This window comes from Brassica napus, chromosome C4, assembly GCF_020379485.1.
Source record: "Brassica napus cultivar Da-Ae chromosome C4, Da-Ae, whole genome shotgun sequence".
NCBI classification, from domain to species: Eukaryota; Viridiplantae; Streptophyta; class Magnoliopsida; order Brassicales; family Brassicaceae; genus Brassica; species Brassica napus.
The window spans coordinates 14,408,599-14,429,741 of NC_063447.1; the positions used below are offsets into that span (position 1 = coordinate 14,408,599).

Genomic DNA, 21,143 nt, shown 5'->3' on the forward strand with positions numbered 1-21,143 from the left:
AGGAAGTAGTATTTTAAAGCTTTACTCATATATATGGCATAACTATTGTTTTTATAATGAATTTTTATTTTTTTATATTTTTTTGTTTCAAAAACAATTATTATTTTGACATAAAGTATAAGTTATAATTTATAAGAAGTAAGATTTTAAATGTGTATAGAAATAACAGTTGCAGAAAATAAAAAATAATATATATATATATATATATATATTAAATAGATATGCTATTTTCTCCTTAGGCCACATCATCAAAGAGTTAACCACAAATAGACACCACACCACAAGTTTTTTTCTTTTGAAATTTAAAATATTACTTATCTCTTATTATTATTTAGACTAAATATGTTAATTTAACATATAGTGGTCATTAATGATTTTCATAATTAATAGTACATTTTAAGCCCAAATCAATTATAATTTATTAAATCATAAATAATTTTACCAACAATTTCTTTTCAAATTATAAAATTAATAAATTTAGTTATAAAATATACTTAAAATATTTAAGTATAATTAATAATATTTTTTTCTTAAAGGAAAAAATAATTTAATAATAGTTATCATCATTTACATATAAATATATGTCACACTATTTTAATATGTAATTTGAATATAATATAGGTTGGCTTAAAATGAATATTAAATATTATTTATTATTTTGATAATTTAAATATATATGATCACTTTAAAGGGATATGAGAGGTCATTTTCCAGTTTATTTATTAACCAAAAAAATTAGCATAATTTACTAAAATAAGAGAAAATTTAGCCATACTAATATGATTATATTACATTAGATTTTATATTTAAGAGATAAATTTGATATCTAAATTTATAAAATTTAAAATTATAATAAAAGATGTCTCTTAACATTTTATAGATGTACTGTAAATTATTTTATACAAAATGATAATATTTAATAAATAAAAATTTAAATTTAATAATACAGTATAATAAATTATTTATTACAAATTTAATGTAAGAAACTATATTCTGAAAAGTAATCAATCATATTTATATTGAAAATTCTAACAAGTTATTTAGATAATATGATTTACATGGTGTTGAAAAGGAATAATATATACAAGATAAAGAAGTTGAAAATTTTGAGTAATTTTGACCGTTCTAAATTTTCATGATGTCTAGCTAATTTTTTTATACTAAATAGATTATTCATTTTGTCGTACCAAAATAGCAGTAATTTTATCAGAAGTATTAAAAAGTACAACTTATTTAAGAAAAAAATAATAAATAATTTATGTTTTTCATGTGCTGAAATTAAAACAAACATTGAAAACAAAGTAAAATAATTATATTTTCAATAATTTTTCAATAAAAATATATTATTTGTAACAAAACGGAATGGGACATGTTACTACTATACACAAATAAAAGTTTGTTTTATAATATAAACAAAATATTTAAGATTGTTTTATCCAAATAATTTTAGAAAAATAAAAAATGTCACATATTGAATTAAAAAAACAACCATATATATTTTCATAGTTTATAGGAACGATAAATGCAATATAAAGAGAACATTACTTCATTAGAACTAGATGATTTAAAATAAAATAAACAAATTAAAAAATTTACACCGCGAGAATTAAAAAAGATAGTTTTACTATTATTAAAGCATACTTGGAAAACTAATGAACCGCTGCGGCGATTGAATCTCATTACAACAAAAAAATTTAACATAGAAGTATGATAAAATTAAAGGAAAAATAACAACAAAAATAAAACGGCTAACAAATAATAGAAAAATAAACTTTTCGAGATAAAATATGCTAAAGAAAAAATTTAATAAATACAAGGTCCCGCATGAAGTGCATACGAACCACTATTTGAATATAAAAAAGCTGAAATTTGTTAGTAAAAATAGAAAAAAATGACTAAAGAAAAGTTGTCATTTAAGTTTTTAAAAAAATTAGTATAGAATAGGGATGTGATCTTGTCCTAAAAAGAAATAGGATTGGGATGTGATAAATATTTAAAAGTTTAAGAAGAATGTGTAAATGTAAGATAATAATTATATCTGATATGGTGCACTTACTTTCTATTTTATAAATATATTTATTTATTTATTTTTATGGGGGATGATAAAATTATTTTGGATGAATATTTTGGTTTTCAGAGCATCTATAAATACCGAGCCTAGCCTGTTCGTTGCATTGGCATGCATATCAATTCTGTACATTGCATTGGCATATCAATCTTGTTCATTAAAAAGTTTCTGGTAATTTATACATACAAAAAAAAAAATCATCACAAAGTTAAAACTTTTGAACAGATCTGCTTTTGTTTTATTTATTGTGTTTGACCTCTAGATGACTAGATCCTTTCCCAGAGTTTTGATGCAGGTGTTTTTGACCATCATCATGGGCCTAATGGGCTTCTCCTCGCTGATCTAATTTCGCGGGAAGCAACGGCAGATTTTGGCGGGAGCCGCACGTGGCTACTCTCTCTCTCTCTCTCTCTCCACTCTTCGCTCTACGCCTCATTATCTCCGTCTTCATATTTGGGCCTTAATGGGCTTAACCTCAGTAACATAATCTCGCGGGAAGGAACGGGCATAATTTGGCGGGAAGCAACGTGCATCTTCTCTCGATCTCCCTCCTCTCCGCGCCCATATATAAACCCTTTCTTCTTCTTCTTCATCACCACCGCTCCTCTCTCTCACTCATAATCCGACAATCGTTGACTTTAACTCGAAACAATGAGTGCACCGGGCTCTTCTGGATCCATCCCGTTCAAATCTAAGAAACGGCTGTTAGATTCGCCGTGCTCAAAACCGCAAACCGGAAACCCTAATCCGTCCTCTGTGCCTTTCCCCACGCCGGAGAAGCCGCCGGAGACCATGCACACCAGATCCAGAAACCGATCCGTGGCTCTATCGGTGAAAGAGATTCGCCAAGCCGCTGGATCTCATCGTAGATCTGGAGATCCGGTTGGTAAGGCTTCATCCGCCAGGAGCCAGCTCTTGTTTTCATCCAATGATTCATCGTCTTCCGCCTCAAAACGAAAGAATACTGATAAAGAGAAACTACCAGAGAAGTAAGCCAGATTTTAGATTTCAAGGAATCTTTAAAAGTTTCGATTTTTATTACCATCATACTGATGATGAGATCTGGGTTTTATACAGGTATGAGATTCTGGGAAAGTTCTTCGATGCGTTAGACAGTACGATTGTCTTATCGAGATTGCGAGGTTCTAAGCCGATATTTTCCAACATTTCTGGGAAAATCGAGCTTTTAACCGAAAGGTATTTTCCTGGAAAGTTTATTATTGTGTTCGTGATCTTGCTGATTGAATCTGATCTGAATAAACAAATCCAGTTTAGTATTTGTCTATATAGTTTTTAGTTAAGACAAAAGAAGTATTTAGATCTAGTAATTGTTTAGATCTGTACTTGACATAAAGAAAGTTTCAGTTTTTATTATTCATGTTTTTGATTTCACTGATTGGATCTGATCTGAATAAACAAAGTCAGTTTGGTCGTTGCCTTTTTGTACAAAAAGACAAAATAATTATTTTTTTGGATCATCCAATCTCATCAGTTGTCTTGTGATGTTCTAATCTAGCTTCTGATTTGAATTTATTTTCTCAGGAGGTTTTGTTACAGTCACTTGGCTCAGATAAAGCATATATTGCCAGAGGCAATCGAGATCAAGAGAGTGTTGATACATGATGAAGCAACTAGCTGTATGAAACCAGATCTTCATGTTACACTCAACGCCGATGCAGTTGAGGAGAATGACAATTCGAAATCAGAAAGCAAGAAGAAGATCTCTCTCCGGAAAGTGTTCAGGGCAAGACTTGCAGATTTCGTTAAATCTCATCCTCAGGTATATGATGAAAAGAAGAAATGAATTCGTGTAATGACTTTATTTAGGTACTAATGAAGTTTTTGCTATTTGTTTTAGGGTGATGAAGTTCCAGAGGAACAGCTTCCAGAGCTATTCAATAGAAAGAAACCAAATGAAGATTCAAAGGCTGATGCTAAGAGTGCTAGTTCTCTCATGGCAGAGATGGCTTCTATCCCAGCAGCTACATTGATTTCATCTTTCATGAAAGTCCCATCATCTCCAGTCAATGCTAAACCTCAGATCAACATTGCACCAACTGCAAGTCCTGCTTTGTCTAAAATCAACTTGGCCCCAACACCAGTTAAAGCAGTGTCAACTCCAGCTAGAATACCTTCAACGCCTGCTAAAATTGACTCAACACCAGTTAAAGCAGTGTCAATTCCAGCTAGTGTACTTTCAACGCCGGCTAAAACTGACTCGACACCAGTTATTGTTGCTTCAACTCCACCTGAATGTGCCTCAACTCCTGCCCGACTCTTCAGTACATCACTTGCATCTCGTCTGCAGAAAAGGAGCAGCCGTGATACAAGTCCAGATGATGTTTCTGCTGACCCACCGGCTAAGCTAGCGAGGCGTTCCTCACTTAGCTCGTCAAGGTCGCTGAACTTTGATTCTTATACAGAGGAAGAGGAAGCTGATATGGATGTGACAGATGCTGATGAAGACAATGATCAAGTGCCAGAGGAAGATGCATCCAGCGATGATGAAATCCTCAGCATACTTCCTGATAAACTTCGCCAATCGGTATTACATTTTACTAACCTTTTTGGCTTTTGCTGGTTGAGATATAGATAACTCATTCATCTTCATTTTGCTCATTTCAGATTAAAGAACAAGAGAGGAAAGCCATTGAAGATGCAAATCCAGCAATCTCAGAGGCAAAGAGAAGGCGTAAGATGATAGCTTGTCTACCTAAACTTTTCAACGTCATCCATTATTTGATTCAGTCAATAAGGCGTTGGGTGATCACCAAAGAAGAGCTTGTGCACAAGATAATCGCTGGTCACTCTGACATTACCGACAGAAGTAAGCTCTCTAACCTCTCAACATCTCAACAAGTCTTTTCTTTATAATTGTGCTAACTGTTTTTGTTGTTGTTCACTTGCAATTTTGCAGAAGAAGTTGAAGAACAATTAATTTTAATGCAAGAGCTCGTCCCAGAATGGATCTCTGAGAAAAGATCATCAAGTGGAGATTTACTAGTATGGTGAGTCATCATAGTCTTAGTTAGTACGTACATAATTCTTTTGGATTTATTTCGATGGCTTATTTAAAAACCATCGTTTTATGGTGCAGCATAAACAAGTTGGCATCTCCCCAAACAATCCGGTCGCATCTTGAAGAAGAAAACAAGAAAGCTGTTGCTCCACCATGCCCTTGAGATTTGCAGTTCTGTCGGCTGCGTTTTGAACTTTAAATATTCGAGAGAGAGAGAGAGGCGTGTAGAGATTAGGGAATAAAGTATTGAAGTTCAAGTTTGGAGTAGTTCAAGTATAAGTTAATGAAAGTGTAGTAAAAGGGTGAAAACAATATAATCTTATTTAACAAATCTTACAGATTTTTGGTAAATCATTTTACTTTCAACATTTGTTGAAATTTGTGGAGGTCATGAGGGGTTCTATAACATTTGTCTACAATCTAACAAATCTTACAGAATTAGGTTAATCATTCTTCTTGTTTATCATTTTTTAAATTTGGTGTAGATCATGAAGAGATCTAATAACAATGATTTTTATCTTCAAAGTGAACGTTTGGAAATGATAAATGACAGAATGTTTAAACAAAGAACTATGCTTAAATAAATAATGAAGAAACAAACACACACACACAACAATATACGGAAAAATGTCAATTTCGACCCCAACAATTTAGATCGTGCCAAATACGATCCGAACAATTGATCAGTGCAAAATACGACCTCAACTCAATTATAATTCGAAAAAACTACCCAAACTTTTTAAAAAGTGTTTAAATCTACATTGACTCTAACAGAAGTTAGTCAATCGTTAACAAGATAAAACGACGTCGTTTGATATACAAGAAAAAGTGCAAATTTCAACCCCAACACTCTCGGTCGTGCCAAATAGGACTCGAACAAATAGTCAGTGCCAAAACCGACCTCAACTTAATTATTATTTAAGAAAAACTACTTGAACTTTTTTTTTTTTTTGAAAAAAGGTTTTCAATTTAAATGCTAGAAAGATACAGAGATAAGGTTTTAGGGACCTTAAGAGTTCAAAGATAAAACAACATGCAACGGTTTTAAAGTCAAGAGAGACGCGAAAGCAACATAGTATGATGAAGGCAACACTTAACAAGATTTTGTTGTGAACTCAGTGATGAGGACCTCTTCCTCGGCCTCTTTTTCCTTTCCCTGTAACAGTAAACCATTCCATCTCCTTAAGCCTTTGAGATGGCTTTAATGGCCTACCGCCTCGTGACCTTAGTGTTGATTCATCATCTACAAACGGGTCACGAGGATGTGTAGGGGAAGTATCATGAGAGGCAAAAGTAAATGGTAATGGAGAATTTGAAAAGACAAGTTCCTTGGCTGGTGGGACACTCGATGGTTCACTGGCATCAGCACTATCCAATACCGCAAATAAGTTGTCATGAACAAATGGTACAGAAGACGGAGAGGAGTTAGAGTTATCAACCACAATATCAACATTCCCAACAAACTTCCCTGAAGGAGCCTCTGGAGTTGGTGGTACAGATTGTGTTGAGGAGTCAACAGGTTCTGCGACATCTAATTGTTTGCAGGTTTCGTCATTAGGAGAGACGGAGACATCTAATTGTTTGCAGGTTTCGTCATTAGGAGAGACGGAAACTACGGTAGGTGGTGGGAGTTCCTTTTCATCAGTAACAGCAGTAACATGAGTAACTTGAACAATTTCAGAAGGTGTACAAGACACATGAACCTTTTCAGTGAAAGAGCCTGTAGGAGTGTTTACAGCCACAACTGAAGCAGAGGGGACTGTGGTGACTTCTCTACTTGGTTCTTCTATTTCTGAGTTTTCATTTATAGGGAGGCCACTTCCTTCATGATCAAGAAGAATACAACCTTGAGAATCAAAAGATAAAGCATCTGTTTTTTCCTGAGATTCTAGTGGAGCTGATTTAGTAGCTTTGAGAGACTGATATGCAGCAGAAGAGTTTTCAGATACAGCGTTGATTGGAACCAGAGGGAGACCAAGGCATCTAGGTGCTTTGTGACCTAACTGCCCACACTTAGGGCACACAGAAGGCAGCCATGAGTATATAACAGAAACCATTGATACTGAACCACTTTCATCTTCGAGTGCTACTCTTTGAGGAAATGGTCTATCCAACTTAACTTCAACCAGAATTTTTGCCTCACCCATCAGTATAGGATCAAGCCAAGGCTTACTCGTGAGCATCGGTGCCCCTATACCGGAAGCTATCCAGCTTATACCTTTCTTGGAATAAAGCTGGTGGGGAATGTCTTTCAGAGTAAGCCAAACCGGGATTGTAGATATCTCAGGGACAGTGATAGTACCCTTAGGATCCCAAGTAGATACAAACATTATACAATCATCCACATGCCATATACCTCTCTGAACTACCCACTTACGAGTAAACTCATCCGGAATGTGAAACAAAAAAGCGTTGTTTCCTATCTCACGAGTGTAGATCCGGCATCTAGTTCCCCAGATTCTACTAACAACAGATTGAATTAAGCCAGAAGCAGGGGCAGAGCACCGATAGAATTGACCAATTACAAATTCCTTCTGGTTCTCTAATCCTTCTAGTAAGACATGGCGAGGAATACGTACCTTTGGCGTACCATCCTCGAGGAACTCAGGCGAGGTGACCTTATGCAGATTTCTCTTAGACTTCTCCATTTTTGAAGCCCAAGGATACTCAGGATCATTATCACAGATACCTAGTGGTACCTTGGCAGTTACACTCGAGGAGTAGCTATTATGCGGAGAAGGCCTTGAAGCGTTGATTGCCCTAGCAACAGGTTGACGACGCCGAGATGGAGCACAGTTGGCTGCCGAAAGCGAGGGCCACTGAGTTTCTCTGGACAAATCGGCTATCAGTTCCTTCGAGGTCTGCATGAGAACCGTAGCTGCAGAAGAAGGTTACTTGAACTTTTTAAAACGTGCGTAAATCTACATTGACTCTAACAGAAGTTAGTCAACCATTAACAAGATAAGACGACGTCGTTTTGATATATATATATATATATATATTAAAAAATGTTCATTCCGGAACTCAAACCGTGTTGTGATACTCTTTTAAAGGGGCACACTAACAACTAGATAAAAATAACTTTTTGAAATATTATTACAAATTTGAAATTATATAAACTACTATTATTCTTCATCTTATCCAATTTAAATTTTTTGTGACAATTGTTTTTGATCTATATAAATACATTAACATGTTTTTTATTTATCATATCTTTAATAAACTTATATCTTACTAAAATATAAATAATAAAATAATTATTATTATACGATCTTAAATATACTTAAAACTTTGAATTTATTTATAAAATTTTCTTGTATAAATTATTTTTAATTTTTAAACATAAGTGGAAATTTTTTTAATTTTCAAACTTAATATTATATATTTTGATGTTTTGTTCAAAAATGTTAAGAGACCTTTTACCTTTCTTTTAGTAAGATATGTGTACAAAATATTAGACATATTAATCAATAACTAAAATATATAAAGCAATCACCAAAGTTTTAGATTGGATAAGATGAAGAAGAATAGTAGTTTATATAATGGAGAATTTCAATCTTTAATAATATTTCAAAAAATTACTTTAGTCTAGTTGTTAGTGTGCCCCTTTAAAAGGATATCCCGGCACGGGTTTGAGTCCCGAAATGAACATTTTTAAAAATATATATATATATCAAAACTACGTCGTCTTATCTTGTTAACGGTTGACTAACTTCTGTTAGAGTCAATGTAGATTTATGCACGTTTTAAAAAGTTTGGGTGATTTTTCTTAAGCTATAATTTAGTTGAGGTCGTTTTTGGCACTAACCATTTGTTCGAGTCCTATTTGGCACGACTGAGAGTGTTGGGGTGGAAATTGACATTTTTCGTCGTATATCAAAACGACGTCGTTTTATCTTGTTAACGGTTGACTAACTTCTGTTAGAGTCAATGTAGATTTATGCACGTTTTAAGAAGTTCGGGTAGTTTTTTTTAATTATAATTGAGTTGATATCGTATTTGGTACTGATCAATTGTTCGGGTCGTATTTGACATGACTGAAATTGTTGGGGTCGAAATTGTCACTTTTCCCCGAAAAAATACTGTGGGAAATAATAAGCAAGAAAAATGTCGAAGAAAAATGACTGTAAAAGTTCCGGTTGCCTTAAAACTTATAGTTAAAGTTCAGCTAACATGTAACTGATTTTCTTTAACTCAAATGTTGATAAAGCAAAATTAGCATTTGCTTTATATAATAGTAAATTGTACTAAAAGAGTTGTGCATAGTTTTACCAGATATTACCAAAAAATTAAGATTTAGCAGAATATCATGCACTGCAAAACAAACAAAAAACAATAAAGAATGTTCATGCTGTCTCATTGATTGTCAACTATGCAATCCAATCTAAATAAAAAGCCAATTTGGTTTTTGCCCTTTTATGCTTTTGGAATCTGATATGAATAAAACAGCTTAGATAAGACAAATTAATAACTTTGAGATCTGATCTGAAAACATATCCAGTATCACGTCTGTTTCTAATTCTTAGTCAACTTATTGTGATGGTCCAAGAGATGTATATCTTAATTCTAAGCCATTTTTCTTATTTAAATAATATATTTTAGGAGGTTTTTGTTACGGCAACTTGTCTCAACTAAAACATATATTGCCAGTGGAAATCGTGATTAAGAGAGTGTTGCTACGTGATGAAACGACTAGTTGCATGAAGCCATACCTTCATGCACACTCAATTCCGATGCAATTGAGGAGAATGGCAAGTCGAAATTAGAAAGCAAGAAGGTTTCACTCTGGAAAGTGTTCAGGAAAGACTTGCAGATTGTGTTTTTCTTTTTGGCAACGACTTGCAGATTTTGTTAAATCTCTCATCCCCAAGAATTTTATTTGTCTGAATCACAATGGATTATAATGATTAAGCAAACAAAGAGCCTAAAATGGGATTAATAGAGACCAAAATTTGTATGCAGAGAGTATGATATGTTGGTGAACAAGCTCCCATCGTTAAGATATCCCCTATATATTAATTGAAGATCATTTAAAAAGTTGTAACCTTAAGTTTGTAGTAATTAAAAAAAACCTTGTTTATGTGTCACTTAATTAGGATGACAATATAGCTTACGTAACGGCTAAAGAATCAATTGAAAAAAATGTTGGTCCAAATCTAATTACTAGGAAACAATATATTAACCCAAAATATAAGAAGCGTGTATTCTTTCTTTAAATAAAAGATACAGAATTACCTAATATGATTAACATATATATGACAATTAATAATAAATATTTGATAACAATTTTTGCATCCTTCTTCATTTTTGTTTAATTTTATATTATAAAAAATAAATAATTACATTAACCATATAATAAAAAATTAGATTTTTTCTTATATGTTATATTTTATTTTATTTTTAAATATGACTTTAAATTACAAAAATGAGGAAACCTTATATGTTATATTGTAAAATTTTTAAACGGCTTTAAATTACAAAAATGAGGAAACCTTATATGTTATATTTTTCTTATATGTTATATTTTTTCTTATATGTTATATTTTGAATTTTTTTAAAACGACTTTAAATTATAAAAATGTAAGTTTTTCTTAAGCATACGACTAAAAGCATTAAAATGACATGTATTAATTCGATGGTTGATCTGAAACCTTTCAAAACCATATGGAAGATAAATGTCAAAATAATTCAACTGTAGAAACAATAATGTTCCCTTTTTTTCAAGAATGTGTTTGGTGGAAAAAAATAAGGTTTTTGTGTCATAATTTGCTTAATGTCCAATCCGATCAATCCATGATATTAATTATAGTTTAGTTCCACAATTTTTAATAAAAATTGATCTGATCTGGTCCATCGGAAAGAAATTATACAATAACAACAAAAAACATTGTATATGTATAAATAAAATGATCAAATATATTAAAAAAATTGTCGATAATATATACACATAAACTCATGCGCAAGGCACAGGTAGGGGTGGGCGTTCGGGTACCCGTTCGGGTTCGAGTTCGGGTATTTTTAGTTCGGGTTCGGTTATTTCGGATTGGGTTTGGATATTTAGATTTTGAAATAAAAAAATTAATTTTTTCATTGTTTTAAGTTTCTTGTATTTAAAAATATTAATTTTACTTAACTATTTTTTTTGTTTTTAATAGATTGAGTGATTAATAGATTTGGAGATAACATTGCAAAAATAAATAAACATTAATTTGGTCATTTTTAAAAAAAAACTGGATGTAACTTTTGTTAATAAATAAAACGAAAAGGTTGACAAGCAATTTAAGTGAGTATCAAATCATTTTATATGTACTTATATGTATATTATATGATTTTAAAGTATGTGTAACATCAATATAATTATTTTAAATAAAATAAAAGATTTAAATTAAAAATATAAGGTTATATATACTTATGTTCGGTTATTTTCAGGTATCCATTCGGATTCGGATATTACCCGTTCGGGTTCGATAAATCTCTCCTAAATCAATACCGTTCGGATATTTTGCTACTTCGGTTCGGATTTCGATTAGGGTTTTTCGGGTCGGGTTCGGGTGCAGCTTCGGGTATCGGGTAAAGTGCACAGGCGTAGGCGCAAGTCTTATCCTAGTAAATACATATTTGTACAAAGAATTTTAACATAGTAACTACGGATTGACCCAAAAAAACATAGTAATTTCCCCCTTTTTTGCACAAACTAGTTTTTTCCCTGGTCAAGCCAAATTTGTCTATTATGTCTCCTACATTTTATCAAATGACCAATGCATTTTTACCACAAAGAAAAAATAACCAATGCATGTTTTGTCCAAAAAGAAAAAAAAAACAATGTGTGAAAGGAATGTACGGGCTACTCTAACTCCCTTGCATGTGGAGATGGAGGCGCTACTATGGTTTATGGAATATATGAGAAACTTACGACAATTTCAGGTTACTTTTGCAACAGATTGTTCTTAATTGGTGAAGATGGTTTCAGAACCAGAAGAATGATCAGCTTTTGCAAGTTATTTGGAAGATATTAAGAGTCTGAAAGAGAGTTTCATATGATCAGAGATTATCCATGTACCAACAACGCAAAATACAAAGGCGGATAACCTAGCACGCAGTGTCAGGAGACAAACGTCTTTGTCGTTCACATGGATCAACATCTCCCGGTGTGGTTTACAGAGTTAATATGAGTCTGTAATGTTGCTGACAAAAAAAAAAAACCAATGCATGGTTTTCACTTCGAACAATCTGAAGTTGTATGTAATTCTGGTTTCTCTAAACTCAATCTCAAGCAGAGTTGTACATTGCTCTTCTCTTCTTCTCAGTTTTGTTATACTGAAGTATCAGCCTAAAAAAAAGTATCAGCCTAATATAAAGTATTTTTCTCTCTCCTCTCCGAAACTCTCTCGTTCCTCAAAACGATTTTAAACTGTGCTCCGGCTTCTGGCCGGGCGCGTCAGCCGAACGCCGGAGGCTTCTCTACCTTATTCTCTCATTTTATATTTGCTCGTTCTTCCTTCTCATGTTGCCGAATCGTCTTGCTGTAAAATCTGGGTTAGGTTTTCGTAGGTCTGTCTTCTAGCTCTGCTCGCGAAGGGTTGGGTAATGGTGGCGGCTCTTCTCTCTCTGGTCTCTAAGCACAGTTGAGGTGTGGTGTTGGACGGATGCAGTCGGCGTTTAGGGTTGAAAGAGTAGCTCTAAAATTTCCAATTTTCGGCCAGATATGTTCCTGGTTATTGTCACTCCTAGCAGGAGAAGCTCGAGATTGCTTTGTCGGGTTTGGCTTAGTGGGTCGTCTGTCAGTGGCGGTGAGTATTTGATTCTATATGGTGTCATGGAGGTTCGGCACTCCTCCTAAGCTGTCCGGGAAGCTCCAAAGTTTCTTCTACTAGTAGAAAATTATGGGGCTTGGGGTTCACAGTTGGTGATGGTGCCTTGACCCTTTCATGAATCGTGAGAGTATGAAGGGTCTCTAGTTTCTCAATCACTTGAACACAGAAATATAGTTTCTCAATATAAGAACTTTTCTTATTAATCTCTTGAGGAAACTCTCCCAAAACCTCAAGCTCTCAAAACACATAAACTCACAAGTTATGCAACATACTTGCATCTCCTTATATATCACTATAATTATCCTAAACTCATTAGGATACACATAACTTAAATATTTCCTAATCTCTCTAGATAACTATAACTCAATAGTTTTAGGAAACTTGCTTCTCAAGCTATTTCAAGTTTATCCAACATTCTCCCTCCTAAGCTTGAAACCTTCTTGTGACAACTCTTGCATTCCAATGAGGTCTCTCATTTCTTTGAACTTGATTCGTCCCAACGCTTTTGTGAGTATATCCGCCTTTTGTTCGTTACCCGGTACATGCTCAACTTCTATGAGCTCTCTCTCAACACATTCTCTTATAAAGTGATACCTAGAGTGTATGTGCTTACTTCTTCCATGAAAGACTGGATTTCTTGTCAAAGCGATTGCAGACTGATTGTCTATCCTGATTGTGACCTTCTCTCGAGCTTGGCCGGTTACTTCACTCAAAAGATCACGCAGCCAGATCGCCTGTCTCGCAGCCTCTGTACCCGCCATGAACTCAGCCTCACAGCTTGATAGAGCGACAGTGTCTTGCTTTTGCGAGCACCACGTTATGGGACTCTTTCCTAAGTAAAAGATGTGTCCAGTTGTGCTTCTCCCATCATCTGGATCAACATTATAGCTGCTGTCACTATAACCAATCAGCCTTGGTACCTTCTGTGATCGCTCGAACAATAAACCATAACTTGTGCTTCCTTGTAGATATCGTAGGCATTGTTTTAATGCAACGCCGTGTGACACTCTCGGGCTATGCATATAGCGACTCAACACTCCAACGCAGAAGGATAAGTCAGGTCTCGTGTGGAGTAGATACCTTAAGCAGCCGATGTTCCTTCTGTAGTTTGTCGCATCAATCTCCTGTTCTTCCTCCGCTTTCGATAGGTTAAGGCCGAGCTCCATGGGTGCTTGAGTCGAGTTGCACTTTTCCATTCCTGCATTCTCGAGTATCTTCTTAGCATATTGATTCTGATTAAGTGTGATCCCTCGATCATCTTGAACCACTTCTATACCAAGATAGTATGTTAATCTCCCAAGATCACTCATATCAAATTTGCTTGCCATGTTCTTCTTGAACTCGTTTATCAGCTTCTTGCTTGTTCCAGTCACGAACAAGTCATCCACATAGACAGCTACAACAAGAAGCTCGCCTTTTATAGTCTTTCGATAGACTGAAGGTTCTTTAGTACACTTACTGAACTCAAGCTCCATGAGTATCTGGTTAAGTTTGTTGTTCCAAGCTCTCGGTGCTTGCCTTAATACATACAACGCTTTGTTGAGCCTGTATACCTTCTTCTCATATCCTTTTCTTTCGAAACCTTCTGGTTGACTCACATATACGGTCTCTTTCAGTTCTCCATGCAAGAAGGAAGTTTTAACGTCGAGATGATGGATCTCCCATCCATTATTTGCAGCCAAACTAATGAGTAGTCTTATCGTCTCAAGTCTTGCGACTGGCGCGAATACCTCCTCGAAGTCGACTCCATATTGTTGCACATAGCCCTTTGCAACCAATCTGGCTTTGAACTTGTTGATGCTTCCATCGGCATTGCACTTGATTTTAAAAATCCATTTTAATCCTATAGCTTTTGCGCCAAACGGAAGATCAACGAGCTCCCATGTTTTATTCTTCTTAATGGACTCTATCTCATCCTCACAGGCTCTTATCCATTCCGTCGAGTGCCTTGCTTCTTCGAACGTCCTTGGTTCATTGTTCACATAAAACAGTACTTCGTCTGCAAGTTCTTCGGCTAGTAGGACATAGTCGTCTAGGTATTTTGGTTGATGAGTCTGTCTCTCGGATCTTCTAAGATACTGCGGTTGATCTTCAGCTTCGCTAGTGTTCTGTTTAGGAACAGAGCTACTCGGAACAGAGACCTCCTCTGTTTCTCTATCATTCTCGATGGCCTTCAAAGGTGTGTTGTCTACGTCTTCCTCATCACACGACTCAAACCTTCCTCCTGCAACCACAAAGCTTTCTTTCTCTTGTTTATCTTCTTTACTCCAGCTCCACCCTTTATCTTCGTCGAATACAACGTCTCGACTCACAATAACTCTCCGTGTGTTTGGATTATATAAGCGGTATGCTTTTGATCCAGGCTCCGTACCGAGATGAACCAGCATAAGAGAACGATCATCAAGTTTCTTTAGTTGTGTTCCCTCTATCTTTGCGTAACCTACGCATCCAAAAACTCGCAGATGGCTTATATTAGGCCTTTTACTTCGTAACATCTCGTATGGAGTTTGATCATTCAATGCTCTTGTAGCCACACGGTTGATTAGGTATGTAGCGTTCCTTATCCCTTCTCCCCAAAGATAGTTAGGCATCGACATGTGCTTCAATAAGCTCCTCGCCATCTCCATCAAGGTTCGATTCCTTCGCTCGACCACACCGTTCTGTTGAGGTGTATAGGGTGCAGTGAGATGTCGCCTTATCCCCGTACCATCACAGAAGCTATCAAACTCATGATTCACAAATTCTCCTCCTCTATCTGTTCTGAAGGTTTGTATCCTCTCACCTGTTTCCTTTTCAACTAGACTTCTCAATCTCTTAAACTTGCTGAAGGCGTCACTCTTCTGTTTTAGTAGCATGGACCACATATACCTCGTATGATCGTCAATGACTACAAATATATATCGATTTCCTCCTTGTGTCATTGGCGTTATAGGGCCACAAAGATCTCCGTGAAGCAACTCCAACGCTTTTGTTGCTCTGAACGAAGTGGCTTTTGGGAAAGTTTGTCTTGCGTGTTTCCCAAGTAGGCAAGATCCACATACTTTCTTCTCGATGAAGCCTTTCGGTAATCCTAGTGCGAGCTCCTTCTGCATCATGTTCCGTATAGTCTCTGAATTTACATGCCCCAGTCGTTCATGCCATTTATTTGTTTCATGTTCCATGCTTAGATAGAGACAAGACCCGCTCTTCAAACCCATATGCACCTTGTATAGCCTATTCCTCGACCTTTTGGCTGTAACCAGTAGCTTTCCAGACTGATCGTGCATCGTTAGTAGCTCTCCCTTAAGCCGTATGTCGCAACCAGCCTCTGTTGCTTGCCCTAAACTTATGATGTTACTTCTTAGATCCGGGATAAAGTAAACGTCACTCATCTGTCTAGGATCTCCATTCATATCGGTGAAAGAGATTGTGCCTTTGCCTTTGATATCTATTCGGGAGTCATCTCCAAAGCGTACCTTTCCGGAGATTGTCTTGTCAAGCTTTGAAAAATACCTTACATCTCCAGTCATGTGATTTGACGCTCCATTATCAAGATACCAAACGTTTGCTCCTTTCTCATTAGTCTCGTATTTCTCGGGCAACACCTTTTTCTCATTCAGAAAAACGATCTCGTGCATCATAAGCTCGTCAGCCTCTTGTGTATCAGTGTTATCAGCTTCTTGAGCTTCTTGTAGCTTTAACAAGAGCTCTGGACATTGAGCAACAAAGTGACCAACCTTATCACACCTGAAGCAGGTTATGTGTGACGCATCTCTAACTACTTCTCTTCCTCCATTATAGTTTCTTCCTCCATTGTAACGACCACGGCCTCTGCCTCTATGATAAGAGCGTCCTCCACGACCTCTTCCCCTATATGAATCATTGTAATCACGATTTCCTTCAGAACCATATCGAGAAGTATAGTCACCTTGGGGTCTAGCTGATTGGCTTGCTTGTTGTTCATTATTCGCATACAACAATTTTGCTTTGTCGTCCTCTTCTACACTCTCTTCGCAAATACGTTCTTCATAGGCTTTTAAGCGGCCAAAGATATCCTCAAAGCTTGTTTTATTTAAATCAAGAACCTGCTCCAAAGAGGCAACAATTTGTATATACTTCTTGCGAGGTAGGCTTGAAAGAAACTTTTTGACGATCTTGACTTCTTCGATTGTTGTTCCTAAAGCAGCGGATTTAGATGCCAATTCTGATAGTTTTCCTCCGAAATCATCAATACTCTCTGTCTCCTTCATCCTTAGTCGATCAAACTCAGACATTAACGTTTGAAGTCTAGCTTCTTTCACACGTTCTGCTCCTACATGTCTAGTTTTAATAGCTTCCCACACTTGTTTTGCTGTGTCAAACTCGCCTACCTGCAGTACGAGGCTCTCCGGTATTGATTGGAACAACAGAGCCATCGCTAAATTATTCTTCTCGGTGTCCGGGGTCTCTGTCTCCACAACTTCCCAAGCTTTATGCACTTTAAGTGCTATTTTCATCCTTACAGCTCACACGGTATAGTTAGATGAATTAAGCATAGGACATTGTATCGAAGTTCCTCCTTCTTTAGGTTTCCCTGTCGCCACAACTATATCTCCCATGATCGAATTGCTCTGATACCAAATCTAGTTTCTCAATCACTTGAACACAGAAATATAGTTTCTCAATATAAGAACTCTTCTTATTAATCTCTTGAGGAAACTCTCTCAAAACCTCAAGCTCTCAAAACACATAAACTCACAAGTTATGCAACATACTTGCATCTCCTTATATATCACTATAATTATCCTAAACTCATTAGGATACACATAACTTAAATATTTCCTAATCTCTCTAGATAACTATAACTCAATAGTTTTAGGAAACTTGCTTCTCAAGCTATTTCAAGTTTATCCAACAAGGTCACAAGAAAGTTGTCGTCTATGGTTCTTGGACGGTGTTCTTCACCACTCTTTCCAGTGAGTTATATTCTACTTAGCTCGAGTTTGGTTTCTATGGTTTACGGCGACGGTCCTTTGCTCCGGAATTTGCTTTTGACTCTTTACTTTTGTGTCTCTCTGTTTTACACCAGCGAGTAATCTATCGCAGCTCAGGTTATTGCTATTCGGTTTTCGAGTGGCATCGAATGTCATTGCGGTCACTGTGAGGTGTCAACGTTCGACTTATCTCACATCCAGTGCCGTGAGTGAATTCTTGTTCATTTGTGGTATTGTAGATGGCTTACTTGTGCCGGATTGGAAGAGTTACTAAGCTCTTTGTAGCGGCAAGTTCAAGCCCGCTCTTTGGCAGTTGCGGGTCTACAAAGCTCGTGTCAAGCTTGGGTGGGTCTTTGTGCATCTCTGTTACTGTATGTCTGTGGTGGCAATGGCGATGTGCTATAACTTTAGCTGCGGTGGATCATTTTAAGGTATGGTTGCTCGTAACACCCTCTTCATTTGCCCGTCTTGTGTTTCATTTCCAAAGGAGGTTATAGGCCTTGGCTAGATCCCCGAAACCCAACTATTTCAGGCGTCGTACCGGAAAACCAACATATAAGGAAACATGATTTAACCCACCATTCTCGGGATTAACGACAACGGTTGAGAACGGGAATCTGGTTATCTAGGGATTTTAGAATGGTCTAGCAGAATCTGTCGGTTTAGGTAGTTGATGCGAAGGTAGTGCTATGATATTTGAATCTAGACAAGCTTTTGGTTGAAGTCGGGTTAGTAAACGCCATTGTATTCCCATCTCGGATTTTATATAATATTATATATTTAATTTTAAAAAAAAAGTGTCAGCCCACTTCATTTTCTTTCCTCCAGCATAAGTGAATGTCACACTCAAATAGAATTTTGATAGTCTCTAAAATCACTTTAGAATCTACTTCCTCCTATGTATTTGGTTTTGGAGCTCTCAATTAGGATTCTATGTTTTTGGTTTTAAGGATCGAGCCCATTTAAACCATTGGTCGGATTTTCGGCTTTTCTTGGGTTAGTCCTATTGTGTGTTCTCTTCATGAGTTAGTTATATTCCCTTTATCTTCATGATATCACAATTGTTTCAAAACTTAATTTATTCCAGGAATTTCAAAGTGGTCATGTGGCGGCTATATTTGTTCTCATATCTCAAGTTGGTGGTCTCGCCTTACTTTGACAAAAAGCAGACCGCGTGATTGTGGTTGACCCGGCTTTGAATCCAAGGTACTTCCTTCTTTCGAAAGCTGTTGATATTTTTTACTCTACTGAAAATATGTTCGACATGATTTTCTGATTTTTGTGACAACCAGAGCGTTGATCGAGCATACAGAATTGGAACCAAGGATGTCATTGTGTATAGGTTAATGACCTCAGCAACTGTCGAAGAAAATATTTACAGAAAGCAGGTCTGTTAAGTTTCCTGCTTTTTTGGTTGGCTTATTGATTTGATATGATCATTCGCATGATGTAATGCTATTGGTGTAGGTGTACAAGGGAGGCTTGTTTAAAAACCGTGACTGAGCATAAAGAACAAATCCGCTATTTCAGCCAACAGGTTTAGTCTCAGTTCTGTTGTCAATGGTGGTCTAATTGTTAATCCTATTTTCTAATCGTTTTAGCAATTTTTTTTACTTTTATTTATGTTAGGACCTTCGAGAACTTTTCAGTCTTCCTAAGGAAGGATTTGATGTTTCACCTACACAACAGCAACTATACGAAGAGCATTACAACCAGATCAAACTGTAAGCATATCATTGATTCTGAGAGAAAATAAAAGAAAGTGTCGTTGAATTTGATTCGCTTATGTTTGTAAATTTCTGTAGAGATGAATTTCTAGAATCCCATGTTAAGTTCCTGGAAACTCTACGTATATCTGGAGTGAGTCATCACAGCTTACTCTTCTCCAAGACTGCTCCAATACAACAAAACGAAGTAGAAGAAATAAGGTGGATTTCAAAACAACTTTTCTCTTTTATTTATAAAACAGACATCCTGATTATGATTATTTTGTAAACATTTGATGCAAAAGAAAAAAAAAAGGAGAAGGAGAGGAACAACATCATACTTGGGAGGTCCATCAGCAAGCTCTTCTCAGGACAACATGAACAATGGGTATATTGCTATCCACAACCTTTTGTCAAATTTAACTGTTGCGCTTTTGTATAATCGCTCACCTATTTGAAAAAAAAAAAAACTTGTTTCTGCCAGGGCTGAGTATGCTTTCAAACCAAAGGACGTGAAACTGGACAAAAGAATCATCAACATTTCTCCAATAGATGAATATGACTTGTCGGAAAGAGAGATTAAAGCAAGAGTCAGTCGGTTATCTATGCTATTCCAGAACAAGGTAAGACATGAATCAACACTTGTAAATAACATGTAATAATCTAGCAAAAGCTTCAGGTTTCTCTAAGTCTCTGTTTTTGGGTTTCATATGTGAGAGAAAGTATGGTCGCAAGTTTACCTGATAGAGGAGCGAAAATACAGAAACAGATTGCTGAATTGACTCGAGAGCTTGAAGAAATAAAGGCAGCACAAAGCAGCGATATGTCTCATCAAGTTATTGATATAAGCCAGAAGATGCATATAATCTTACAAAGTTAAAACTGTATAAATTTTCTAAATATGATAGACGTCTATAACTAAACATGTAAGTTGGTATACTGGTTTCTAAGACATGGTTTGAGAAGTTTGATGGAAAAGAAAGCATTGATTATATACTCTACTTTGTGAATCAAATTTGGATACCTTGAAACATCTACATGATAAATATAGTTCTGTGGCAAGCAAAAATGGTGGAGGGTCAGGTGGTTCATAGTCCTAAGGCTAATCATCTTCTCAAACCCAGAATAAAGACGGTGGTGCAGTTTTTCAGAGAAGAGTTCTCGGTAATGGTATCGACTTTAAAAGAATGGATAATCACTACGGAAAGCTTGTAAAAAACTATGTTTCATTTTCTGGTTTGTTTTGCTTTGACATTTCAATTAGTGAGCTTGTTTTGATTTAGGTTATTTGGTGATTTTTAAGTTAATTTCGGTAATATTGAACAGAAACCGAAAATATTACTCATCGGGTTATAAACGGTTATTATTGTCAAAAACCGATTCCAACCAAAACCAGAAAGAACAATCTGAATCTGAACCATAAACTAACCAAGTACTATTTGGATACATTTTCTAAATCACCCAAAACCGAATGATTTTGGTTTGACAATCACATTTAATGTAAATTTTTAATGTTTTATTAATATGTGAGAATTCTAAAATGTGGATCTTTTCAGAACAGATGAAATATATTGTTTGGCAATT

At 35.8% G+C, this 21,143-nt stretch overlaps 1 protein-coding gene and 1 long non-coding RNA gene across 2 annotated transcripts; both read left to right on the forward strand.

Moving 5' to 3' along the window:
• Positions 1–2,621: 2,621 nt before the first annotated feature.
• On the forward strand, positions 2,622–5,438 carry LOC111213218 (CDT1-like protein a, chloroplastic). The gene is made up of 7 exons (XM_022714908.2): positions 2,622–3,057; positions 3,146–3,265; positions 3,611–3,848; positions 3,927–4,613; positions 4,694–4,895; positions 4,986–5,076; positions 5,166–5,438. Exons 1-7 carry the CDS (start codon positions 2,720–2,722, stop codon positions 5,248–5,250), a joined length of 1,761 nt encoding a protein of 586 aa, XP_022570629.1. The 5' UTR covers positions 2,622–2,719; the 3' UTR covers positions 5,251–5,438.
• A 12,365-nt stretch (positions 5,439–17,803) lies between these two features.
• On the forward strand, positions 17,804–20,553 carry LOC111213219. The gene is made up of 7 exons (XR_007322280.1): positions 17,804–19,059; positions 19,146–19,241; positions 19,321–19,390; positions 19,483–19,577; positions 19,659–19,781; positions 19,865–19,947; positions 20,044–20,553. It is a non-coding gene; the product is annotated as an uncharacterized LOC111213219 (long non-coding RNA).
• Positions 20,554–21,143: the final 590 nt, after the last annotated feature.